Source organism: Haliotis asinina, chromosome 1 (genome assembly GCF_037392515.1).
Source record: "Haliotis asinina isolate JCU_RB_2024 chromosome 1, JCU_Hal_asi_v2, whole genome shotgun sequence".
Classification (NCBI taxonomy): domain Eukaryota; kingdom Metazoa; phylum Mollusca; class Gastropoda; order Lepetellida; family Haliotidae; genus Haliotis; species Haliotis asinina.
Window position 1 is genome coordinate 987180 of NC_090280.1, and position 26711 is coordinate 1013890.

At 41.9% G+C, this 26711-nt stretch overlaps 1 protein-coding gene across 2 annotated transcripts in view; it reads right to left on the reverse strand.

Annotated features, from left to right (window-relative positions):
* The window catches only part of LOC137286196 (glycerol kinase 3-like), a 67296-nt gene that overhangs the window by 7665 nt on the left and 32920 nt on the right, over positions 1-26711 (reverse strand). For both annotated transcript variants that reach the window (XM_067817922.1, XM_067817914.1), the window contains exons 4-13: positions 25682-25759; positions 25123-25202; positions 23839-23976; positions 21831-21940; positions 21584-21686; positions 11449-11516; positions 5635-5758; positions 5277-5355; positions 4941-5037; positions 3118-3202 (exon numbers count right to left, since the gene is read on the reverse strand). In XM_067817922.1, coding sequence (XP_067674023.1) covers positions 3118-3202; positions 4941-5037; positions 5277-5355; positions 5635-5758; positions 11449-11516; positions 21584-21686; positions 21831-21940; positions 23839-23976; positions 25123-25202; positions 25682-25759 — 962 coding nt within the window. The remainder of the gene's footprint in view (positions 1-3117; positions 3203-4940; positions 5038-5276; positions 5356-5634; positions 5759-11448; positions 11517-21583; positions 21687-21830; positions 21941-23838; positions 23977-25122; positions 25203-25681; positions 25760-26711) is intronic.

Consider the following 26711-nt stretch of genomic DNA (forward strand, 5'->3'; position numbering starts at 1 on the left):
TGTACAACACAGTGAACACTATGCAGCAAACTCCCAGCACTGTGCACTCATCTGTACAACACAGTGAACACTATGCAGCAAACTCCCAGCACTGTGTACTCATCTGTACAACACAGTGCACACTACGCAGGCAACTCCCAGCACTGTGTACTCATCTGTACAACACAGTGCACACTACGCAGGCAACTCCCAGCACTGTGTACTCATCTGTACAACACAGTGAGCACTATGCAGCAAACTCCCAGCACTGTGTACTCATCTGTACAACACAGTGAACACTATACAGCAAACTCCCAGCACTGTGTACTCATCTGTACAACACAGTGAACACTATGCAGCAAACTCCCAGCACTGTGTACTCATCTGTACAACACAGTGAACACTATACAGCAAACTCCCAGCACTGTGTACTCATCTGTACAACACAGTGAACACTATGCAGCAAACTCCCAGCACTGTCCACTCATCTGTACAACACAGTGGACACTATGCAGCAAACTCCCAGCACTGTCCACTCATCTGTACAACACAGTGGACACTATGTAAAACTAACGAACATTGATGTATGGCATTTGTATGCAGCATGGCCTGGTATCACTGAAAATCACCAAAGGTGATAAAATCATTTGCCAGAGGATTCAGTGACAACATAACACTATGGGAGTTATATGATGCTGTGTCAAAGAATAACTGGAATGACTTCCAGGTGCGTATACCCACTGAGTACGATGATGTTTCATCTTTGAATCTGACATGTGAAGCCAGGGTGAAGCTAGATTCTGGGATGCATGTAGTTGCTCTTTTCAAAAGATTTTTCATATTCAATGTTACCTGGGCCAAATCTGAATCTAATATTTTTGCAAATTACAGTGATGGCAGTTCTTGTAGCGTTAGTGGACTTGATAGCTCAAGCTCAGCTCAAATTGTGCATTTTGCTATTTGTTGGGTTCCAGTAAATTATCCATACCATCAAAATTTCAGTTTAAAGGTTAAAAAAAATGAGGAAAACAGTCCATAATGACTTCATACTTTTCTGCATGTTTACAGCGTTGTGTGCTGTCGTCACTGTACAGACTCGTTTTCTTGATGTTTTGACTGATATTCTTAGGAAAATTTATCCTGACAGAGTTCAGATGGTTGAGATCATGTTATATACCAGAAATGTTTTCTAATTTTCCAATTTCTTCAGCTACAACAGAAAATCATGAGCACAAAGTTGAAACCCTGAAGAGTGACCAACTTCTGACAGATATCCAGAGACATACCCTATATGTGTGTGTATACACTGTTGACATGGAAACAAGAAGAGACAGAGCCTCTGGGCCAACAGCAAGGCCAAACAAGAGTTGATGATATGTTTGACTGAATATACAACTCGTGAAACACGCTAAAGTCCCTTGGATGTATTTCTGAGAGAAAAAATAAAAATGTCCCTCGTCACTTGTTTCTATAAAATAGTAAAAAAAGCCTGTCCACCAAGGTCCCTTTTGAAAAATGGTCCAGAAAAACAATTTTGTTTTATACAGCCTAAAATCAGACACACTTTACCTATCTTGTCTGTAACATGCAAACACTGGTGTTAAGTACATTCTTTTCCTTGCCAGTAATTACTGATTCCTATGCTACCAATGTTACTTATCCATTAAAACACAGTCTGCCACAGTTACTTCCCTTGTCTGTAACATGCAAACACTGGTGTTAAGTACATTCCTTTCCTTGCCAGGAATTACTGATTCCTATACTACCAATGTTATTTATCCGTTAAAACACAGTCTGCCACAGTTACTTCCCTTGTCTGTAACATGCAAACACTGGTGTTAAGTACAGTCAGGCCGCGTTAGTCCGGACCCCGACAATCCGATTCCCGCGATATCCGAACGATAGCTAACTGTAACCAATCTTGTTTACTATGTAAACTCATTACCTGTTGATTCAGTAATCCGGTGCTTCACTCTCCGTATCCGAACGTTAATCAGCGGTAACAGATTAGCTAATTACACATAGTTTTACTTCATTAATCCGGCGGTACATCAAAAAGGTTGGGATAATCCCTTCACACCATGAGCCCCATTCAGTGGTAATTGTTAAGTGACACTTGCGAGTTGAAGATGTGGTTAGTTTGTGATTTTGATCAATTAGTTGGTCTCACTTTTGGTTAGTTGGAGTAATACCTGCCATGCTTACTTCCTGTTTAAAACACTGATCGTGTCAAAATGAGATCACCTGACGCTTGTCAGTCATAATGGGAAAGTCCCGCCCCTAGGCGTAAAAGATGTGAAATTACTGCCGCACAAAGAAAAAGAGAAAACCCTAAAGCCAACTTTGATCTTATGTGTAAACATTTTGGTCAAGAATTCGGACAGTCTATTGGCAAGAGCACAATTTCGGACATCGGATATGTTTTGTGATTGGTATGATCGTTTGACAGACAGATGCAATCACGTGGTTGACACGTGATCTCACTTCGTAACAATGCTGCTAGTCACAAGTATGCCAATGTCAAACTGACCAACGTGAAAGTTGATTTCTTGCCCCCAAACACCACATCGCACATTCAGCCAACTTGTATACGTTCGTATGTTTTTGTATTACCATGTCAAAGGGAAGTAACCCTACTGTAGTTCATAAAAGTTCGTTTCAGTAGTCCGTACGTTTCACTATCCGAACGTTTTTGATGAAAAACGGACGTGTTCGGATTAACGCGGCCTGACTGTACATTCTTTTCCCTGCCAGTAATTACTGATTCCTATACTACCAATGTTACTTATCCATTAAAACACAGTCTGCCACAGTTACTTCCCTTGTCTGTAACATGCAAACACTGGTGTTAAGTACATTCTTTTCCTTGCCAGTAATTACTGATTCCTATACTACCAACGTTACTTATCCATTAAAACACAGTCTGCCACAGTTACTTCCCTTGTCTGTAACATGCAAACACTGGTGTTAAGTACATTCTTTTCCTTGCCAGTAATTACTGATTCCTATACTACCAATGTTACTTATTATTATCATATCCGTCACAGTCTGCCACAGTTACTTCAGTTGTATGTAATTAATGATTCCTGTATAACTTATGTTACCTATCAGTAACAGACAGATATCTTACACACTTACCTCCCTTGTCTGGAAGCACACTGCCTCCAGAGCAGCACGGCAGATGTGTTCCTTGCTGGTGAACTGACTCAGCCCACAAATTACCCTGTAACATAGAGATGACTGAAGACCTTATAACATAGATGTGAAAAGTGACCCTATGACACACATGACCCTGTAACATAAAGATGACACATGACCCTGTAACACAAACATGACCCTGTAACATAAACATGACATGTGACCCTGTAACACAAACATGACACATGGCCCTGTAACATAAACGTGACACATGACCCTGTAACATAAACATGATTCTGTAACATAAAGATGACTCTCCAACACAGACATGACAAATGACTCTCCAACACAGACATGACACATGATCCTGTATCACAAACATCACAGATAGTAATAATAATAATTCTTTTGTATAGTGCCTGGTATCCATCTGTCCAGTTGCTCACTCGCACATATGTAGGAGTCAGGAGAATGAGAGGGGGAATAGAGATTAAATATTGCCAGCATTACTGTAAACTGTTCCATTATTGAAGTACAACAGCTCGATAAGTAAGTAGCAGTATTTTATGTGCGATACGCTGTTGAACTGGCAACCAATGGAGAGATTTTAGAACTTGAGTAATGTGGTCAGTGTGTTGCTTGCATGTAATCAATTTTGCAGCTGAATTTTGTACTCTTTGCAGACGTGATAGACTTCCTTCTTAGGGAGGTAGACAAGAAGAGAGTTACAGTAGTCGAGCCAGCTGTTGATGAAAGTTTGCACAAGAAGTTTCATGGCATCAAAAGTGATAAGATATTTCTTTTTTCTCATTGGTGAGTTTCAGGTAGTCTGAACTCATCCATGACTGGATATCAGCAAGGCAGGCTTTAACTGTTTTCATGCCGTTTCCTACAGCAGCTGGGGCAGTTGAGAAGTACAGTTGATTGTCATCAACATAGACATGGAAGTTCAGTGAACAGGCCCTGATGATCTGACCAAGGGGCAGGATATTCACACTGAATAGCAGTGGGCCAAGAGCCGATCCCTGTGGGACACCATACTTGATGTTGTATGTCTGTGATAATGTCTTACCAATCCTGACTAACTGTCTACAATTTGACAAATAAGACTGAATCTACAAGAGATATGTTCCTGCAATACCCAAATTCTCAAGTCTTTGAAATAGAATACTATGGTCAATAATGTCAAATACTGATGAAAGATCAAGCAAGACGAACAAAGTTATTTGTTTCCTGCCCATAGCTTCTAAGATGTCATTGCAGATTTGGACAAAAGCTGTCTCAGCACTGAGGCTAGTCATGTAAGCTGACTGGACAGATTCCTAAAGACTGTGTTTCCGCAAGAGCATTTTAATCCGAGATGTAACAACCTTTTCAAGACACTTAGAGAGAAATGGGAGGTTCAAGACTGGTCGATAGTTTTTCAGGACATTAATGTCAAGACTTGACTTCCTGAGTATTGGTATGCATGAGCGTGTTTGAATGCAGATGGCACACTGCTGGTGTCCAGAGACGTATTGATGGTGTCAAGGAAACACGGTATGCAATCATCACTAGACACTTTCACAAGCCATGTAGGGATAGTGTCCAGAGAAGAAGACTTGGAAGGAGAATATATAATGATCCGATGAACCTCAGTCGAAGAAGCTGGTGTTCTGTAACACAGACATAACACATGACCCTACAACACAGACATGACAACTGACCATTTAACACAGACATGACAAATGAGCCTGTAACATCACAGATACAATTGCCATGAGACCTGGTTGACATGACATACATGACACTTGATGGTAAAGACATGTAGAATATGTACTCACCCCCTGGCGTCAGACTGCCAGTACGGACAGAAGAGCCCTGAGAATGCCGGGACAAAGTAGCAGCCATGGGTGCTGTCAACCCGTGCTGCCAGTTCATCTGGAGACAAACAACAAGTGTCAGAAGGACCTATTCCATCAGTAGTTTGTACTGTACTCATAGCTAGTAAGATGTACTCTCACCTGTAGTGCATTGTTACTGCAAAACACACAGTCTGTAGTGTTCTGCTACTGACAATCTATCCTAACCCTTGTCTACATAATATCACACAGAGATACAATCCCTGAACCCTGCTGACAGATGATGACAGGATGACCTGTGTTACACTGTGTACTTACCGACTTCTGGGGATGTTTTGACAATGCCAAGGTTGTCCCGCAGCCACCGTACACACGCCCCAGCTATAGCGATGGAGCCCTGCAACAGACATTATCACAACCCACTGACACCTGACACCATTTGGTAGAAAATGGTTCAATAATGTAATTTTCTGAATAAATGATATTTCTTACTTATCCTGACTCATGTTTAATTGCTCTCTCTCTTCTGTCAAAACTTCAGTGGAACATTTGAAGTCCCTTGAAGTTCCCTCTTCAAGTCTTTCCACTAACTCTGAATAGAAGAGAGAGACAAGCAATTAAGCATGAGTCCATAAGCATAAGGACAAAATAGGTTAGCTTGTGAGTGCTCCCTTACCTCCAGGGCATATACAACTGGCTTGGACTTGCCCAGTTTGTAGGCAACTGTAGTGAGCAGTCCAGTCTTTGATTCCACAGGGCTGGTTCCAGTGTTGTACAGCAAGAAACATCCAGTCCCGTATCTGCAACACAAGAAGCGACACATGGTCTCCACACCCTGCTCACAGAACATCCCTAATGTGTATATTTAGGAAGTCAGGCTATTGTCTACTTGACAAAGCTACATACTTGATAGCTGTTCAGTTGTCCTCTTCCAGTCATATAAACTACAAATTGGGGACTACGTTTTAAAATAATGGGAATGTTTTTCGCCAGTCAAAAAATACTGGGTGCGTAAAACTTCTATACAAATGTAACCATTATATCATTTTCAAAATGATTTTATTACCTGTCAGTTGCATATACAGAAAATGTAGAAACATGCAGAAACACCTTTTCTTGCAACTCACAAAGTATGTGAGATGTTAACCCTATCACTATATTTAGACAATGAAGTAAGCCTGCATTTGATTGGCTTAAATGGTTTACAGAAGCCTATGAGAATGGATCGTTGTATACAATAACTATGACAGTCTTTATGAACTTACAATGTTTGAAATCCACCGGAGGCCAGACAGTAGTTTTGTCAAAATAAGATAAATTTTCGGAACCTATCTAACTTATGATTCAAATGTTAAATCTATCACTTTTCACAATGCCTGAAAACACTTATTACATTTCAGTTTATCCTATGTTAATGGTTAAAAAGAACTAAAATGATAAACTATTTCATGTTTTAGAAAACAATAATTCTTGGAAATTTTAGGCAGCAGCTCCACAACTTAATTGTCAAAGATCAAAGAAATGTTTTGAGGAAATCATTAAATAAGTTGAACAAACTAAAGAACAAAATCAACAACAGCATACATAAAAGTTCTGAAAGGTACATATAAATTAATGTTTTTATTGTTTTGTGTGATCATGTAATGAAAGTAAAGTCACTAACAAATGATATCTCAGCTTTTGCCGGCTCAATGTTTACGCTGGGACCTAATGTTAAAAACACACTCACGAAGGTCATACCCCAGTACAATACATCCAACAAGTTCCAATTTATGCATTTCTTGATTAACACCTTATGAATAGCATTATTTTAAAAAAAACTTTCTATATCTAAAATGTTTTCGTTTATGAAGACAGTATCCATTTTTGTAATATGATTGGCTGCCTTGGGTCACGTACCTGATTTTGACTAATCACAATAATTACAGCAGACAGTGGAGGAAAAAAAGAGTCATTAGAAACCAGTCTTTATCCAATAAAATCGCTTCTTACAACTGTGAAAATACTATTGGCAGAGGTACATTGATTTAGTTAATGTTCAAAACTTTTGAACAATACCCTCTATCAAACAAATCTTTTCACATGTTATTCATATGAAGCTTCAGAAACAGAGATTTTCCGCTTGTGTGTCATGTCAACGATCGGAAAGCTACTGATATCAGGATATTGGTGACCATACATACCATTTATGAAATATTTTCATGATAATTTTCCGATCAGATCTATGTAAAAATCTCTATGTAAAAATGAAAATATAATTTGAAGAGAAAGACACCGGTGTATTATGACATCCTACAAATTGAGGAAATCATCATAGTTTTGCTTCCTTCCTGGTTTTTCCGGACATTAAAAATGTAAGCTTGCAATTTCATTGAAAATAAATTTGTTTAAATTGTAGTCGCTTTATTTCAATAACACTGTGTCCAAGTGGGGGAGGTTCTACCAACATATCACACAAGAGAGTATCCAGTTTATTTTGTATTCTGTGAGTTTCTGTGTAATGAAACACATGGAGCTCTCTCACAGTTAATCTCCGCACTCTCTCTCTGCACTCACACCCACACTCTCTCTGTCTCAAACTCTCATGCTCGCTCCCTCTCTCTCTGCTCTCACACCCACACTCTCTTTGTCTTAAACTCTCACGCTCGCTCCCTCTCTCTTATCAGTTGATCTTTTACTCTGGACCAATGCTGGGCCGACCCTTGTCCTGAGTGTCTTCAATGGAGAGTGGGTGTTCGTCTCTCACCAGCACCATCCGAAGGAGGCATAGGTCCACTGGACTCCATGCACGTCATTAAATCAGACGTCCCTTACTCACTGAAAGACACAAGGCTAAATGTTTAGTGTGGTGTAATCAACGGCAAAATCACAATCTGAGGACATGACGCAGGACCCATGAAAGTTGTTTTCTTCTTCGTGTTGCTGATGGTTGGAGGCAAGTTTGGAGAAGGAGTAATGAGGCTTATCAACAGCGGATGATCCATGTAGCTGAACCCTTTGATTCCTCTGTAATGGTGTATCTCCTATGACTGTAAGCTGAGTCTTATCACCATTCAAGGGACACTCAGTGGTCAGAGATACCAACAGGAAGTACGGGAAGCTGCTTTTGTCTCACAATTTGATAACCAGCCCTCGCCAGTCGGCCAGTATTTATGGTTGATAATGCTAGACCCCATCGTTCCTTAGTTGTTATCGCATTCTTGCAGAACAATGCAGTTAGAAGATTACCTTGGCCTGCGAGAAGCCTTGATCTCAACCCATTTGAGCATTTATGGGACCATCTGGGGGGCCAAGTTCAAGTATGGGAACTTGCCTCTGTAATGGTGTGGGGGTGTATCACCAGTCAAGGGACACTCAGTGGTCAGAGATACCAACAGGAAGTACGGGAAGCTGGGAAGTACGGGAAGCTGGGAAGTATGGGATCCACCTGTTCAAAATCTACAGGAATTAGCCCAGGCTCTTCATGACGAATGGCAGAGGATTCCAATGATGCACATCGGCGTTTGATGTGGTGGAGGGTTGCAGCAGTTATCCGTGTGAGGGGAGGTTAACCATGTGTTTTGTGTTGCCATATCATGAATGACCACCCACGCACGCACGCACGCACGCACGCACGCACGCACGCACGCACGCACGCACGCACGCACGCACGCACGCACGCACGCACGCACGCACGCACGCACGCACGCACGCACGCACGCACGCACGCACGCACGCACGCACACTGTCAGCAACTTGCCAGTCATGATCTTGTCACTGTACACATGGCAAAGGGGCCACTGAACCGAAGATGTCAATGTCCATTTAGGTTATCAGTTAAGTGAAGAGTTTCTATGTTCTAACTGCAATCTTGTGATTTTGTTATTTTTATTTGGGCCACCTGAAAGTGGTTTGGGCCACTAATTTTCAACAAGAGTCATCAGAAAATGGCATATCCCCCCAGCCCCCACATATTTCAAAGGACAAATCATCTGACAGTTACTTGATGTTTTCTTAGATTAAGTTTGAAACATTTCCATGGAAGTCATGAAAAACATAAATGCCAAATATCTGTAAAATGCAAAAGGCACCACCAAAGAGATCTGTCTCATATATCTGCCAAGATCTGTTGAAAGATATGAAATGGTTTTCGAGTTGTGCTCTTTAAACAAAGCCCATCCCTTCATTTTGAGACTAAGTCAGAATTTTTTCAATGGAAACTGGGAAAAATAAATGCCAAAAACATTGTAAATAGTAAAAGGCACCACTTTGTGGTCTGCCTCAAATTTTTGCCAAGTTTTGCTGTAAGATATTAAACAGTTTTCCAGTAGTGCTCAGGAAACGAAGCCCATCCCTCTATTTTCTGACTAAGTCAAAATTGTTTCCATGGAAACTGGGAAAATTATGCATCACAAAAATGTGTAAATAGCAAAATGCACCACTTTAGGGTCTCCCCTACATATCTGCCAAGTTTTGCAGAAAGATATTTAGAAGTTTTTGAGTTCTGCTCAGGAAACAAAGTTCATCCCTCTATTTTGAGACTAAGTCCGAACGTTTTCATGGAAACAGGGAAAATGATGCATCACAAAAACCTGCAAAGAGCAAAAGGCACCACTTTGGGGTTCTGCCACACATATCTACCATGTTTTGCTCACAGATATTGCAACATGTTTGTGATGTGCTCCGAAAATGAAACACACCTCTCACTTTCCTGACCAAGTCCAAAACGTTTCCATGGAAACCGAGGAAATAATAAATCACAAAAAACCTGTAAAGAGCAAAAGGCACCACGTTAGGTTCTGATTGGTGTATCTAACAAGTTTTGCGTTTTTTTAGTTCTGCTCCGGAAACGAAGCCCACCCCACCATTAGACTAACACCAAAATGTTCCATGGAAACACAAAAAAAATAAAAGTGACAAAGATAGCAAATGGCACAACCATAGGTTCAGATTATTATATCTATCAAGTTTGGTCTAAAAATACTGAACAGTTTCTGTGTTATGCTCTGGAAACAAAATTATTATGGACAGACGGATGGACGGACTGACAGACAGACAAGGCGTCGACTATATCCCCCTGCATTACATGTCTGGAGGATAAAAAGTGGTGGCCAGACTTGAAGCATTTGGGCCACTAAAGATTTTCACTAGTTTCTATCACTGCTCTCCCAACAAGGCCAAATGCTTAATAGCTGCTCAGCTGTCTTCCCTAAACATAGCTACATGTTTGACAGCTGTCTTCCCTTAACATAGCTACATGCTAAGCAGCTGTCTTCCCTAAACATAGCTACATGCTTGACAGCTGTTCATCATTGACATGACTAGATGCTTGACAGCTCTTCACCCTAAACAGTTACATCTGACAGTTGTCTTCCCTAAACATAGCTACATGCTTGACAGCTCTTCACCCTAAACATAGCTACATGATTGACAGCTCTTCACCCTAAACATACCTACATGCTTGACAGTTGTCTTCCCTAAACATAGCTACATGCTTGACAGTTGTCTTCCCTAAACATAGCTACATGCTTGACAGCTCTTCATCCTAAACATAGCTACAGGCTTCACAGCTCTTCACCCTAAACATAGCTACATGATTGACAGCTCTTCACCCTAAACATAGCTACATGCTTGACAGTTGTCTTCCCTAATCATAGCTACATGCTTGACAGTTGTCTTCCCTAAACATAGCTACATGCTTGACAGCTCTTCACCCTAAACATAGCTACATGATTGACAGCTCTTCACCCTAAACATAGCTACATGCTTGACAGTTGTCTTCCCTAAACATAGCTACATGCTTGACAGTTGTCTTCCCTAAACATAGCTACATGCTTGACAGCTCTTCATCCTAAACATAGCTACAGGCTTCACAGCTCTTCACCCTAAACATAGCTACATGCTTGGTAGCTGTCTTCCCTAAACATAGTTACATGCTTGACAGCTCTTCACCCTAAACATAGCTACATGCTTGACAGTTGACTTCCCTTAACATAGCTACATGCTTGACAGTTGTCTTCCCTAAACATAGCTACATGCTTGTCAGCTCTTCACCCTATACATAGCTACATGCCTGACAGCTCTACACCCTAAGCATAGCTACATGCTTGACAGCTGTCTTCCTTTAACATAGCTACATGCTTGACAGTTGTCTTCCCTAAACATAGCTACATGCTTGACAGTTGTCTTCCCTAAACATAGCTACAGGCTTGACAGCTCTTCACCCTAAACATAGCTACATGATTGGCAGCTGTCTTCACTAAACATAGTTACATGCTTGACAGCTCTTCACCCTAAACATCGCTACAAGCTTGACAGCTCTTCACCCTAAACATAGCTACATGCTTGACAGCTGTCTTCCCTTAACATAGCTACATGCTTGACAGCTGTTCACCCTGGACATGACTAGATGCTTGACAGCTGGTCAGTTGTCCAACCCCGACATCACTACATGCTTACTGTCTGTTCAGTTTTCAGTTTTCTAGTTTTGTTGACAGCTGTTGTGACTCACGTGTTCTTGGCTTGGCCTAGCTGGAAGCAAGTTTGTCCCACCAATGCAGCCTGCTGGTCCCCAAGGATCTGAGATACAATGTGAATGTAATTTTCTGAACAATAGTGATATTTTGTACTTATCCTCAATCATACTTACTATGCTTATCTCCTCCCTCTATGCGAAGATAGCGGAACACTTGAAATTCCTTGAAGTTCTCTTCTATTTGAAGCGGATACACAATACACTCACCCACCAGAAGCCTCCCTTTCCCACCAGTATGGTCACATGACCTGTCAGTCTCTCTGAAATCTCATATGGCCGACACCAGAATTACTGTGAATTCAGGGTGCCTTAGAGGGGCAGAAAATTACGTATTTTTCCTTATCCTGACTCATGCTTATTATGCTTACAGAATCCGACGGCAGCTGGGTCAGACTATGCTGGATTCTGTCTGTTGGCTGCCATACACGTACATCCAGGACTTTCCCCTTCGTGAACTGTAACAGTGGTAGTTCTTCCTGGTCTTCCAGTGTTAATTTGTGAGCCAGCACGATCACAACAAGTCAAACTTGTCTTCTCATGAAGCATTCATTGACTGGAACCTGATGATATATACATCATCTAGCATCCTGTTAGTGTCTAGTGCAACTGCAAGTTAAGATTTCTGTCAAGGCCAGTTGCAACCCTTCTTCATGTGCAAGGAAGTTGAATAGGCACTTGAACTTATGTCTCAATGCTCTGACTGGACATAATGATAAAGCCTGTGTATCATGTAGCCCAAGGACTGTCAGTAACGCCAGGATGTGGAATTGTCATGCTGGTTGTCCAGGCTGTTGATTTTTGGTGACAAAATCCCATCACAGTCCTTGGTGTGCAAACTCATTATGAACCGGTGTCGAATCGTGTACAATTGAAGTCCACAGCATGTATTTCAGACATCCATGCTGCCGTACCTCTGGTGAGTAGGAACAGCGTTGTCTGTGTCGACAGTTCAAAGGATGTCCGATGTAGAGGTTCGTAAGTGTCACAGGTGAGATGCTGAAGTACAATATTCAAGTCCAACCCTGGTGCCTTAAATCTCCGTTGTGGGTTGTCCAGCTTGAGTAGGACGAGTAAATTCGTCTTTTTCGTTGGCACTTGACCTCAGATCTCCTGATAACAGAGCTGAGTACAGCTAAGTAGGTCGACTGTGTACAACCTTTAAGACCTTTAAGTATGCCATTGGTGAAGTTGAAGTCAAAATTCTGCTTGGTGCACACCTCAACCTGCGTCTACTTATCGTCGTATAAGAAGTGAGTAGATCTATGTAGAGCTAAGGTGACTGTCTTCACCGCTATAACAGAATATCCTCGATGTTTCAAGCAGGCTTTGCAGTCTAAGTAAACTTAGTCTCAGTGTATTTCGTTACACTCCACCACTGAGTCTAACAAAACCATGCGTCAGGTAACCTTAGAGCGACACAGTTATTTGACCTGCAGTATAAACGCTTTGGGGTTTCTGTTGACATGGTTACCATTAGCTAATATTTCCGCAAGATAACATCTCTGAATATTGCCAAAAACACCATTTTCAGCGACTGTTTACTCACCATTGTCATGGTTGTATGTATGCCATGTGCATCATCTGGAAGCAAGTGTACGCCAAATAGCACTCGGAATCGTTCGGGTACGAACCTTATCAAGACAAAAAGTTCAAGAGGTGAGTGGCACTTTCGCGATTTGGTAAGCTGCGTTCTGATAAGCTGCATTCTGATTGGTCAGTCTCAAAAGTTACCTCCCATAAGGTTTCGTTAGACTCAGTAGTGGAGTGGAACGAAAAGTTCTGAGGATAAGTTTACTTAGACTGGCAGGCTTTGACACGATCAATATGTGTAGTTGGAACGATATCTGAGCACTTGTTTGGTGTGCAGATGGATGAGTAGGTTCTTCCATTCTGGGATTGCCCTTGCAAATGGATCTGGTACTGGAGATAGGAATGTTGGTTTTTGTTGAACCTGGTGGCAAATAGGTCTATTAGTCTGACTGGTGCCTCCTGATGTATTCACTCTATTGGAAATGGTAGTAAAGGACGTGATATCAGTTCTGTCATGATGTTGCATGCACCTGGCATGTGACATGCCTTTATGCAGAGAATCGAGTCGTCGACGATGTTGAAAGGTTAGCTGTAGCAACCTGGGAGGCCATGTTGACCCCTGCTTGTGTATGTAGAAGGCTACAGTGGAGTTGTTGGTGAGGACCATCAGTGCTCTGTTCACCAATGCTGTCGACCATTGTCGTACTGTGGTGATTACAACTTTCATCTCCAGGTGGTTGACATGCAGAGTGCTATCGTTGCTCGCCCAAATTCCTGCTGCAACCTTGTTGTCCAGGTGGGCAACCCGACCTTGTAGTGACGCTTTTAAATAATCTGCAAGGTTGTAATGGGCGTAGTTGTAGTTTTCCATGTGCTGAGGTAAGTAGACCAAGAAGACAGTGCTAGTGTCATAGTGGTAATGGAGAGAGCAGAACTTGCGGTATCACGGCTTTAATCTTGTCTCAACACTTATCTTGTTGCAAAGATTATCCTTCCCAGAATATAGAACTTGTGTCATCTTCAAAGTTGGAATCTTCTGGCTTGAACTGGTATGCAGATTCCGCATTAACCAAATGCATTTTCGCATGCATGCATACTGCTGTGAAGAATGTAGATCCGAGTTTAACAGTGATGATGACCCATATCTGAAGCCGTAACCTGATGAAGCATGCATTAAACCCTCCCTGCTGAAGTGCTGAAGGTGCTTTAGTATAATCGCCGAGTCGATTGTAGTGTAAATCTCCCAGTGTTGAAGGACAGGTTGTGTTGATGCTAATACTTCGATACAGTATGGCAAGCCGTAGATAAGTTTTCTCTAGGTCAAGATATCGAAGTTGTCGTTGATCATCTTGTAGGCGACGGTTTCATTGGTGAAGGTCTGGTATACCCCGAACTTTGATCAGGAATGCTGACAATCAGTATCTCAGGGAGTAGCAGTGGAGGTTCGGCATAGATGTGACTTTTGTCAGGTGGGACGATATCACTGAGCCATGAATGGTGGTCAGCAGTGGTCAACACACAGTTACTAGACGCAGAATCGACCCATTTATTACATATATATTATTACATGACTTGAGAAAGCCAGTGTTGTTTGTCCTTAGCACGCCTCTGAACAGTATATCAATACAAAGCAAAATCTGTATCAGATAAATTCTTGCAAAGTTCACAGCGAAAAGTGGAAGAACAAACCGATTTGCATGAAGGGCATAATATATGCAGATCAACCGCTGATAGCCGTAACATTGGAAGCACAATTTCATCAACTAAAACCAAATCTGAGTGGAATAAAATGTGCCCCAACCTCATGAATAATATATATATCTACACGTTAATTAAGCACCACCCTTTTGTCAGAAATGTTCAACATTCAAATCAAGACAAGTGCAATTTCCTGTCTGACTCCATGTAAAATAGGAATGATTTTGCTGAAGGAATGTCCTGCACTATCACTGCACAAATAATGAAGCCAATGATTATTGTTGATACCAATTTATTGGAATTATGTGAATAAGCGTCAAAAAAACCATTTCATTAAGTCTGAAAAGTATCACTGTCCAGTCCATACTGGTATCTGCAATGTCAACTTGAATATGCTTGTTGTCATCAGGGCTATCTCTGCAAACTGTCTAGTCAATATCGGAAGTATCCACCTCTCATACGAATCACATTTTCAACACGCATTCTCATGCATGAAATGAGACGTCAGATCCTTGGCGTCCAAGATAATCCCATAAATCTTCTGTGTGATTAAGATCCAGGCTTATTGCTGGTCATGGAATAGTGTCAATAGCATTGATCCTCAAATGATCAACTACTGCCCTGGCATGATGAAGCGTGGCCTTATCATCCATGAATAATGGATGACTGGCAAGTGTGTGATTGTCAAAATGGGTTATTCCAGCACCATCCAAGATGCGACATTGATAACGTTGGCTGCTTATCGTTCCTGGTATTGTGATTAGGTCCAGTTTGCAGTCGTAGGACACACAAGCCCACACCATCACTGAGCCACCACCAAAGGGGACCGTTGGTTCAATCATTTCCAGGTCATAAGCCTCATCGTGGCGGCACCAGACACGACAACTTTCATCAAACAAGTGGACACTGCACCAGTATCTGAGATTGTAGTTTTGCCTTAACCTGCACCACGTCAGGTGTTCTTGCATGTGTCTACCTTGAGAAATGGTATACGTGGACAGTGTGACGCTCACACGACATTGTCTATGGAGGTCTTCAGCATGGGTCATTGGATTGCATCTGGCTGAGCAAATTAAGGCCCTGTCGTCATGAGCACTGTTTTTTCTTGGACGTCCTGGTCTGGGTTGGTCTTTGACGTCTCTAGTCTGCACATCTCTGGTGCTTCTGTACCAGTCGCCGTGTATGCATGTGGAACACAACAACACTGTGTTTTCAGTTGAAAGAACCCGTGCATGTGTATGGAGGTCAACAACACTGTGTTTTCAGTCATACATTTCAATACAGGCATATAGCATACTGTGAAATTTCATTGTCCTTACTTGACACTAATTCAGACTATGAATATATTCTTATGAATGTTTTGGCGCTTAATTAACGTTTACCTGTATATATTTCACAGTAATTACCATATATTACCATGTGTAAGCCAATCCAATAGATAGGCCGACCCCTAACTTGACCCCCAAAATCAGTGTCAAAATGGTATGTTTCGTGCATAAGCCGACCCCCCGCATCAGACATCTGCCAGTTACAGTCTTGGATGTAAAACGTTAGTATGATCGCAGTCAATCCACACCATAAGACATCTCGCAGTTACAGTCTTGGATGTAAAACGGAAGTATGGTCGCAGTCAATCCACACCATAAGACATCTCGCAGTTACAGTCTTGGATGTAAAACGGAAGTATGGTCGCAGTCAATCCACACCATAAGACATCTCGCAGTTACAGTCTTGGATGTAAAACGGAAGTATGGTCGCAGTCAATCCACACCATAAGACATCTCGCATTTATAGTCTTGGATGTAAAACGGAAGTATGGTCGCAGTCAATCCACACCATAAGACATCTCGCAGTTACAGTCTTGGATGTAAAACGGAAGTATGGTCGCAGTCAATCCACACCATAAGACATCTCGCAGTTACAGTCTTGGATGTAAAACGGAAGTATGATCGCAGTCAATCCACACCATAAGACATCTCGCAGTTACAGTCTTGGATGTAAAACGGAAGTATGGTCGCAGTCAATCCACACCATAAGACATCTCGCATTTATAGTCTTGGATGTAAAACGGAAGTATGGTCGCAGTCAATCCACACCATAAGACATCTCGCAGTTACAGTCTTGGATGTAAAACGGAAGTATGATCGCAGTCAATCCACACCATAAGACATCTCGCAGTTACAGTCTTGGATGTAAAACGGAAGTATGGTCGCAGTCAATCCACACCATAAGACATCTCGCAGTTACAGTCTTGGATGTAAAACGGAAGTATGGTCGCAGTCAATCCACACCATAAGACATCTCGCAGTTACAGTCTTGGATGTAAAACGGAAGTATGGTCGCAGTCAATCCACACCATAAGACATCTCGCAGTTACAGTCTTGGATGTAAAACGGAAGTATGGTCGCAGTCAATCCACACCATAAGACATCTCGCATTTATAGTCTTGGATGTAAAACGGAAGTATGGTCGCAGTCAATCCACACCATAAGACATCTCGCAGTTACAGTCTTGGATGTAAAACGTAAGTATGGTCGCAGTCAATCCACACCATAAGACATCTCGCAGTTACAGTCTTGGATGTAAAACGGAAGTATGGTCGCAGTCAATCCACACCATAAGACATCTCGCAGTTACAGTCTTGGATGTAAAACGTAAGTATGGTCGCAGTCAATCCACACCATAAGACATCTCGCATTTATAGTCTTGGATGTAAAACGGAAGTATGGTCGCAGTCAATCCACACCATAAGACATCTCGCAGTTACAGTCTTGGATGTAAAACGGAAGTATGGTCGCAGTCAATCCACACCATAAGACATCTCGCAGTTACAGTCTTGGATGTAAAACGGAAGTATGGTCGCAGTCAATCCACACCATAAGACATCTCGCAGTTACAGTCTTGGATGTAAAACGGAAGTATGGTCGCAGTCAATCCACACCATAAGACATCTCGCAGTTACAGTCTTGGATGTAAAACGGAAGTATGGTCGCAGTCAATCCACACCATAAGACATCTCGCATTTATAGTCTTGGATGTAAAACGGAAGTATGGTCGCAGTCAATCCACACCATAAGACATCTCGCAGTTACAGTCTTGGATGTAAAACGGAAGTATGGTCGCAGTCAATCCACACCATAAGACATCTCGCAGTTACAGTCTTGGATGTAAAACGGAAGTATGGTCGCAGTCAATCCACACCATAAGACATCTCGCAGTTACAGTCTTGGATGTAAAACGGAAGTATGGTCGCAGTCAATCCACACCATAAGACATCTCGCAGTTACAGTCTTGGATGTAAAACGGAAGTATGGTCGCAGTCAATCCACACCATAAGACATCTCGCATTTATAGTCTTGGATGTAAAACGGAAGTATGATCGCAGTCAATCCACACCATAAGACATCTCGCAGTTACAGTCTTGGATGTAAAACGGAAGTATGGTCGCAGTCAATCCACACCATAAGACATCTCGCATTTACAGTCTTGGATGTAAAACGTAAGTATGGTCGCAGTCAATCCACACCATAAGACATCTCGCAGTTACAGTCTTGGATGTAAAACGGAAGTATGGTCGCAGTCAATCCACACCATAAGACATCTCGCAGTTACAGTCTTGGATGTAAAACGGAAGTATGGTCGCAGTCAATCCACACCATAAGACATCTCGCAGTTACAGTCTTGGATGTAAAACGGAAGTATGGTCGCAGTCAATCCACACCATAAGACATCTCGCAGTTACAGTCTTGGATGTAAAACGGAAGTATGGTCGCAGTCAATCCACACCATAAGACATCTCGCAGTTACAGTCTTGGATGTAAAACGGAAGTATGGTCGCAGTCAATCCACACCATAAGACATCTCGCAGTTACAGTCTTGGATGTAAAACGGAAGTATGATCGCAGTCAATCCACACCATAAGACATCTCGCAGTTACAGTCTTGGATGTAAAACGGAAGTATGGTCGCAGTCAATCCACACCATAAGACATCTCGCAGTTACAGTCTTGGATGTAAAACGGAAGTATGGTCGCAGTCAATCCACACCATAAGACATCTCGCAGTTACAGTCTTGGATGTAAAACGGAAGTATGGTCGCAGTCAATCCACACCATAAGACATCTCGCAGTTACAGTCTTGGATGTAAAACGGAAGTATGGTCGCAGTCAATCCACACCATAAGACATCTCGCAGTTACAGTCTTGGATGTAAAACGGAAGTATGATCGCAGTCAATCCACACCATAAGACATCTCGCAGTTACAGTCTTGGATGTAAAACGGAAGTATGGTCGCAGTCAATCCACACCATAAGACATCTCGCAGTTACAGTCTTGGATGTAAAACGGAAGTATGGTCGCAGTCAATCCACACCATAAGACATCTCGCAGTTACAGTCTTGGATGTAAAACGGAAGTATGGTCGCAGTCAATCCACACCATAAGACATCTCGCAGTTACAGTCTTGGATGTAAAACGGAAGTATGGTCGCAGTCAATCCACACCATAAGACACCTCGCAGTTACAGTCTTGGATGTAAAACGGAAGTATGGTCGCAGTCAATCCACACCATAAGACATCACGCAGTTACAGTCTTGGATGTAAAACGGAAGTATGGTCGCAGTCAATCCACACCATAAGACATCTCGCAGTTACAGTCTTGGATGTAAAACGGAAGTATGGTCGCAGTCAATCCACACCATAAGACATCTCGCAGTTACAGTCTTGGATGTAAAACGGAAGTATGGTCGCAGTCAATCCACACCATAAGACATCTCGCAGTTACAGTCTTGGATGTAAAACGGAAGTATGGTCGCAGTCAATCCACACCATAAGACATCTCGCAGTTACAGTCTTGGATGTAAAACGGAAGTATGGTCGCAGTCAATCCACACCATAAGACATCTCGCAGTTACAGTCTTGGATGTAAAACGGAAATATGGTCGCAGTCAATCCACACCATAAGACATCTCGCAGTTACAGTCTTGGATGTAAAACGTAAGTAAGTGAGAATAATATCTAATAAAGATTATACTGACCATTATTCTAAAAATCCATGTTTGTTTTCCGTTCTATATTCACAATATAGAACCGACAGAATTAACATTATAAACAATTTTTCCCTATTTTATTGGAAAAAATTCTCGTACACGTACATCATCAACGGGTCCATGTCATCAAGTTTTGAAAGAGCAAAGTAACGATGTTTCCGAGAGATAATTAAGTGAATAAGCTGAAGACTACAATCAACAACAGAACTCGTAAAAGTTGTCAAATGAACATTACAACTTACAACCTCCATCATTTTTGAGCGATAGTGTGCCATACTTCAAGTGACATCTTGGTTTTCGTCACCTCCAACTTGATGCTCGGACACGATGTTTAATGATAAAAAATGTGCATAAAGCATTTTTGTCATGATACATGTACTAAGGTCAGCAATGTATGTATAGGTGGTGGTATGTTGTCTAACAAGTTCAGAATAGCAAGATTTTACTCAAAACTTCAGTCTGAATCTATAAGTTTACAAAGGACATTATCCATTGCTGTTATCTGACTGCCTGCCATAGGTCACATGTTTGATTTTGACCATTCACGATCCTTATAGCAGACTAAGGCAAATAAACGTCATTAGAAACTAGTTTTTATCCAATAAGATTCCTTCTTACAAATCAGAAAATACTCTTGGCAAGGTTGATGTTCAGAATTTCGAAAACGGAGGTATTTGCCCCAGTTGTATCCCGTTACCAAGCAGAAAGCCATTGATATTGGTGAAAAGATGACCATAGACAATGAAAATAAAAAGCGGTGAAGGGAAACTTAGCGTTATTGCATCGTGGCTCTCCACTGGGGGATATAACAACATGTTACAAATGAATGCCTCTAGTCAAATAACTGCTTACTTCTGGAAAGTGCTTGTGCAAACAACAAAACAATAGCATCGGGCCCCCTATCGCTTGCATGGCATCTACGAAACAACATTAAGCAATCGCCTTATGTGAAGTGACAGGAAACAGCTGATCCAATTGGCGCGTCAAATGCCGACCGGACAGGATTATAACTTTTAAAAATTAATAACTGTGTGTAAATAGGTAGGAACTTAATAAAGACTAAGGAAAAATAATTTGAAATAATGAAAACTGTATACTTCGTTTTGTATTTAATTGATCATGTGTAACAAAGTGGCTGTAATCATCGTAAACTTCCTAGCAGGAGTACCGCTAACCTGTAAGATCGTCCTCACAGGACACTAATGACCAGAAAAATACTTTTGTGAAATTGTGCCGATAAGCCAACCCCCTTCTAAAGACAACATTCTTTGGTCCTGAACATTCGGTTTATACCTGGTACTATATGGTACATGTCAGGAGAATGATAAATACAGTTTCAAGGCTTGAAAAACAAGGAAAACTTATCTGTACATCTGCTTCAAATAGAAGAGAGCTTCAAGGAATTTCAAGTGTTCCGCTATCTTCGCATAGAGGGAGGAGATAAGCATAATAAGCATGAGTCAGGATAAGGAAAATTTCAGATTTTAATAGTGCTGAACTGAACTGTTGTTATACAGGCATGCCAAGCTGCACACATGGCAGCTGCAGGACACTGCATAAAATCTTGTGTTAAGGTAGTGAGAAACAAACAACATGAATGAAGACAAAAGGAAATAGTATACATTGCCAACTTCATGATGTTCTCTTTCCTCTCTTGAAAAGCAGTTGCAACTTCCTCAACTGTGTTCTTCAAGAACAGAAAAATATCTCACCTAATATCATCTTTGCAAGGTAACACTTACATTTCTGCTTATAAGCAAATATATATTTCCAGTTCAGACACAAAATATTTTCTCCCCTGCCACATTAAACAGACAGAGTGCCGATGACACATACCCCTGATATTGGCAGGCCCTTGAGTGGTCCATCAACAGCATGACCATAGATCTCTGACGAGCTGTGGATTTCGGGTAGGATCTCTTTTGGAATGTCAAAGAATCTGGGGAACAGAAGAAAGGGATTTCAATGGTAAATGTACACAAGGACTAAAGCCTCCATACACTGACACCTTCCTCCAAGGACACCGAAATACACAAACAACTAACTACACGCACATCTATTTTCATTGTTAGCAGACACCTACCTACACAGGTCGTCATCCCACTCAAGTGTGTGTAGACTCATCAGCATGGTGCGACTGGCATTGGTTACGTCGGTGTAGTGCTTGCCTCCATTAGTCCCACCTGTCATTTTCTGTCAGGATACAAACATGGACTAACTTCAGTGAAACATCTCACAAGGTGCCTCTCGAGACCCTAAACTCACAGAATATGACCCTTATTACAGTCAATAATCACACCAGTCTAAGTAAACTTATCCTCAGTACTTTTCGTTCCACTCCACTACTGAGTCTAACAAAACCTTATGGGAGGTCATGTCAGGTAATCTTTGAGATTGACCAATCACAACACAGCTTACCAAATCGTGGAGGTGCACATTCACACGCACCTTTTGAACTTTTTATCTCGAAAATGTTCATATCCGAACGATTTCGAATGCTATTTAGCATACACTCGCTTTCGGGTGATGCACACGGTGTACGTACAGCCATGACAACGGTGAGTAAACAGTCGCTAAAAATAGTGTTTTTGGCAATGTTCAAGAATGTCATCTTGCGGAAATATTAGCTACTGGTAACCATGTCAACAGAAATCCCAAAGCTTACATACTGCAAGTCAAATAACTGTGTTATTTGCGGATTTTTGTTTGTGTCAGATCTGTGACATGAATATTTTGAAAGTTCCTCCGATCCCTAAATAGTAGCCGTTGTCTGAATGGTTAAATCTATTTAACTGTCTCACGTTTGATTGGATGGTCACTGGTTGCTCATAGGTTACCTGACGCGACCTTCTACTAGGTTTTGTTAGACTCAGTGGAGTGTAACAAAATACACTGAGACTAAGTTTACTTAGACTGTAATCACACAAGGTGCTACTTAAGATTCTGAACTGACATAATGGGACCTTGGAGTATCAGCATAAAATGTGTGACATATTGTCTCCCTGTGGGAATACTAGATCAAACTAGGTCAGAACAACCTACACTTGCCTCCCTCTCGAGATTCCACTAATCTACACTTGTCTCTCTCTGGAGACTCTGGATCAGACTGGGTCCACACTTGCATGTACTTGTCTTTCTCTGGAGATTCTGAATGTACGTGCATGTACTTGTCTTTCTCTGGAGATTCTGAATCAGACTGGGTCCACACTTGCATGTACTTGTCTCTCTCTGGAGATTCTGGATCAGACTGGGTCCACACTTGCATGTACTTGTCTCTCTATGTAGATTCTGGATCAGACTTGGTCCCAAGTACTTGTCTCTGTAGAGTATGGACCTTTGTGTGTCTCTCTTTGGAGATTTGGGAACAGACTAGGCCCAACTAACCTATGCTTGTGTCTCTGGAGATTCCGGAACAGACTGGGCCCCCACTAATGTATACTTATCTCTCTCTGGAGATTCCGGGACAGACTGGGCCTCCACTAACCTATACTTGTCTCATATGTCATATTTGGGATTTCAATTTCTTAGGAAAGTACAAATTCTAGAACTTTTATGGTTGAGTCCCATCCGGGATTCAAACCCTCACCCTCAGAGTTGGGCACCTAATCGCCAGCACACAAAGTCAGCCGCCTAGCCCGCTCAACCACCGCGACTTCCACAAAAATGAAAGTCGGACAACTGGTAGTCTAGACTGCCTATTCTGATGAGGTGTACACAAAGGATGTAGTCTAGACTACCATTTTTGTGGAAGTCGCGGTGGCTGAGCAGGCTAGGCGGCTGACTTTGTGTGCTGGCGATTAGGTGCCTGACTCTGAGGGTGAGGGTTTGAATCCCGGATGGGACTTAACCAAAAAAGTACTAGAATTTGTACTTTACTAAGAAAGTGAAATCCCAAATATGACATATGTTGCATTTGACCACTTTCTAAATGGCATCGTGTAATCATATACTTGTCTCTCCCTGGAGATTCTGGATCAGACTGGGCCTCAACTAACTTATACTTGTTTCTCTGGAGATTCCATTATTGGCAATAGTGAGAGTCGACATTATGCTCCTTCACTTTTAAAAAACTGTTGAGGAGAACCACATACCCATAACAGCCAGGCGTCAACTGTGCCGAACAGACATCGACCTTCCTTGACAGCGACCTTCACCTTCTCACTGTGGTCCAGCAGCCAGCGGAGTTTGACCGCACTGAAGTAGGTAGTGATCGGAAGTCCGCACTTGGGCTACAACACATGGGAGGATCACTCACTGTATTATTATAACAGTTCGCTGTGGGATTACACTTCCTCAGTAAAGTGAGAGTTCTCTTTTAGTTGAGTCCTCACTCGAATTCAAACCCATACTATCAGAGTCTGGCACCTAATCAAACCATTCAGTTATCTAACATCCTCAGCCACTGCAGGATAACAACCGGTAGACAGTACTAGCTCACTACCTTAGGGATTCAATGGATGTCCAACTTTGTTGGTCAATTAAAAACCCTAAAACTCAAGGAGGAGACTGCAGTAAAATGTCTCTAACACAAGGAGACTGCAGTAAGGCATCTCTAACACAAGGAGGAGACTGCAGTAAGGCATCTCTAACACAAGGAGGAGACTGCAGTAAGGCATCTCTAACACAAGGAGGAGACTGCAGTAAGGCATCTCTAACACAAGGAGGAGACTGCAGTAAGGCATCTCTAACACAAGGAGGAGACTGCAGTGAAATGTCTCTAACACAAGGAGACTGCAGTAAGGCATCTCTAACACAAGGAGGAGACTGCAGTAAGGCATCTCTAACACAAGGAGGAGACTGCAGTAAGGCATCTCTAACACGAGGAGGAGACTGCAGTAAGGCATCTCTAACACAAGGAGGAGACTGCAGTGAAATGTCTCTAACACAAGGAGACTGCAGTAAGGCATCTCTAACACAAGGAGGAGACTGCAGTAAGGCATCTCTAACACAAGGAGGAGACTGCAGTAAGGCATCTCTAACACAAGGAGGAGACTGCAGTAAGGCATCTCTAACACAAGGAGACTGCAGTAAGGCATCTCTAACACAAGGAGGAGACTGCAGTAAGGCATCTCTAACACAAGGAGACTACAGTAAGGCATCTCTAACACAATGAGGAGACCGCAGTAAAAGGTCTCTAACACAAGGAGGAGACTGTCAGAGCCTAAGAAGAAAGTTCAATTTGAGAATATCTTGGGCTTGATGCTGGAGAAAATATTGAAAAGCTGTATGCTCAAGGGACCCAAATCTGCAATGCAACTTCAGCATTCTCAAAAGACTTGTGTGAAGTTGTGATGAGCTGTGTCTTGCTACTTTTCAGGCAGAAGGTAGGGGTTTCTAATATGAAAATCTGGAGTATTTGGAGTGTCTCTACTCACCCTGAGATAGTCCTTGTTTCTCTGTGGTGTTTTCCCCACCAAGCTGTCCACTGTTGAGGCAGTCCGAAGGTCCAGCCACACTATAGCATGGACAGAGAGAGTGAGTGAGTTTAGTTTTATGCTGCACTCAGCAATATTCCAGCTATATGGCGGTTTTTAGTTTGCAAATATATTAACTACAAAACAGGAAAACCATTGAACATAAATTGTGTCCTGTACAAGGTGTGGGTTTTCTTCCCTCCAGTGCCAAAGAAAAGGAAGCTGACATCATTGGATCCATTCTTGATTTACATTTGGCAGAGTACATTCAGTCGAGGTTTGTCTGCTTGAATTATTTTGATGACCTCAGACCCCTACACAGTATCATGGAGGAAGATCTCCATACAACATGTGTAACATCAGTGTCACATGTCATATGTTATTGTTAATGTGTCTTTGCCTGTTATTAGCTCACCTTATGAGATTCAGCTTCCAGGTAACTGTTACCATGGTTGTGGTATAATGGAAACATTCATTCTTACACAAAACCTGGACAGCCAACACATCAGTCCTGACTCACCAATAGCATTGTACAGGGGTTCTCCAGTTGTCTTGTCCCATACAATGGTTGTCTCCCGTTGATTGGTGATTCCAATGCCTGAGATATAGATGTGTATCTGTATTTAATAGCATGACTCAACTGTAACACAGTATCACAACTTGACTTGACTTATGTAGACATGTGATGAACTGACAAAGTATTTCACCAAATATCACACCTTCAATCTTAGACCCTGACAGCTAAAACCTATTTCCAGCTGTAGAGATTGGGACAACCAATCAAGGACACACGTTGGATGTCGGAGAGGCACACTCACAGCTCATTACACAAGCACACACAAGAGATGATGAAGCGGCACACACATAAGACGATGCAGAGACAAACACATGAGATGATTAAGACACACATTATGATGAAGACTCACACACATTTGATGATGAAGAGGCACACACATAAGATGATGAAGAGGCACATACACATGATGATGAAGGCACACATATAAGATGATGAAGAGGCGCACATATGATGATGAAGATGCACACATGTGATGATGAAGACATATGATGATGAAGAGGCACACACAATGATGAGGCTCACACATATGATGATGAAGACACACACATATGATGATGAAGAGGCACACACAATGATGAAGAAGCACATACATGAAGATGAAGACACACATAAGATGAAGAGGCACACATGTAAGATGATGAAGAGGCATACACATAGGATGATGAAGAGGCAAACACGTGGGATGATTAAGAGGCACACACATACGAGGAAGAGGTGCACACATATGATGATGAAGAGGCACACAAGTACAATGATAAAGAGGCACACACATAGCCACCTGCATGAGTTACCAAGAGGTTTGAGATCTGTTCCCGGCATCCTCTCAGATGTGAGAGTGATGAGATACTACTAAGAATATTTGTCAGTGTTTACCTTGGTTGGGTCAGCTAGTGACAGGTGTGCATTGTTAAAAAAAAACAACAAAAAACATATAAAATCACTTTGGACAGAAGCTGCTAAAAATGGTCTGATT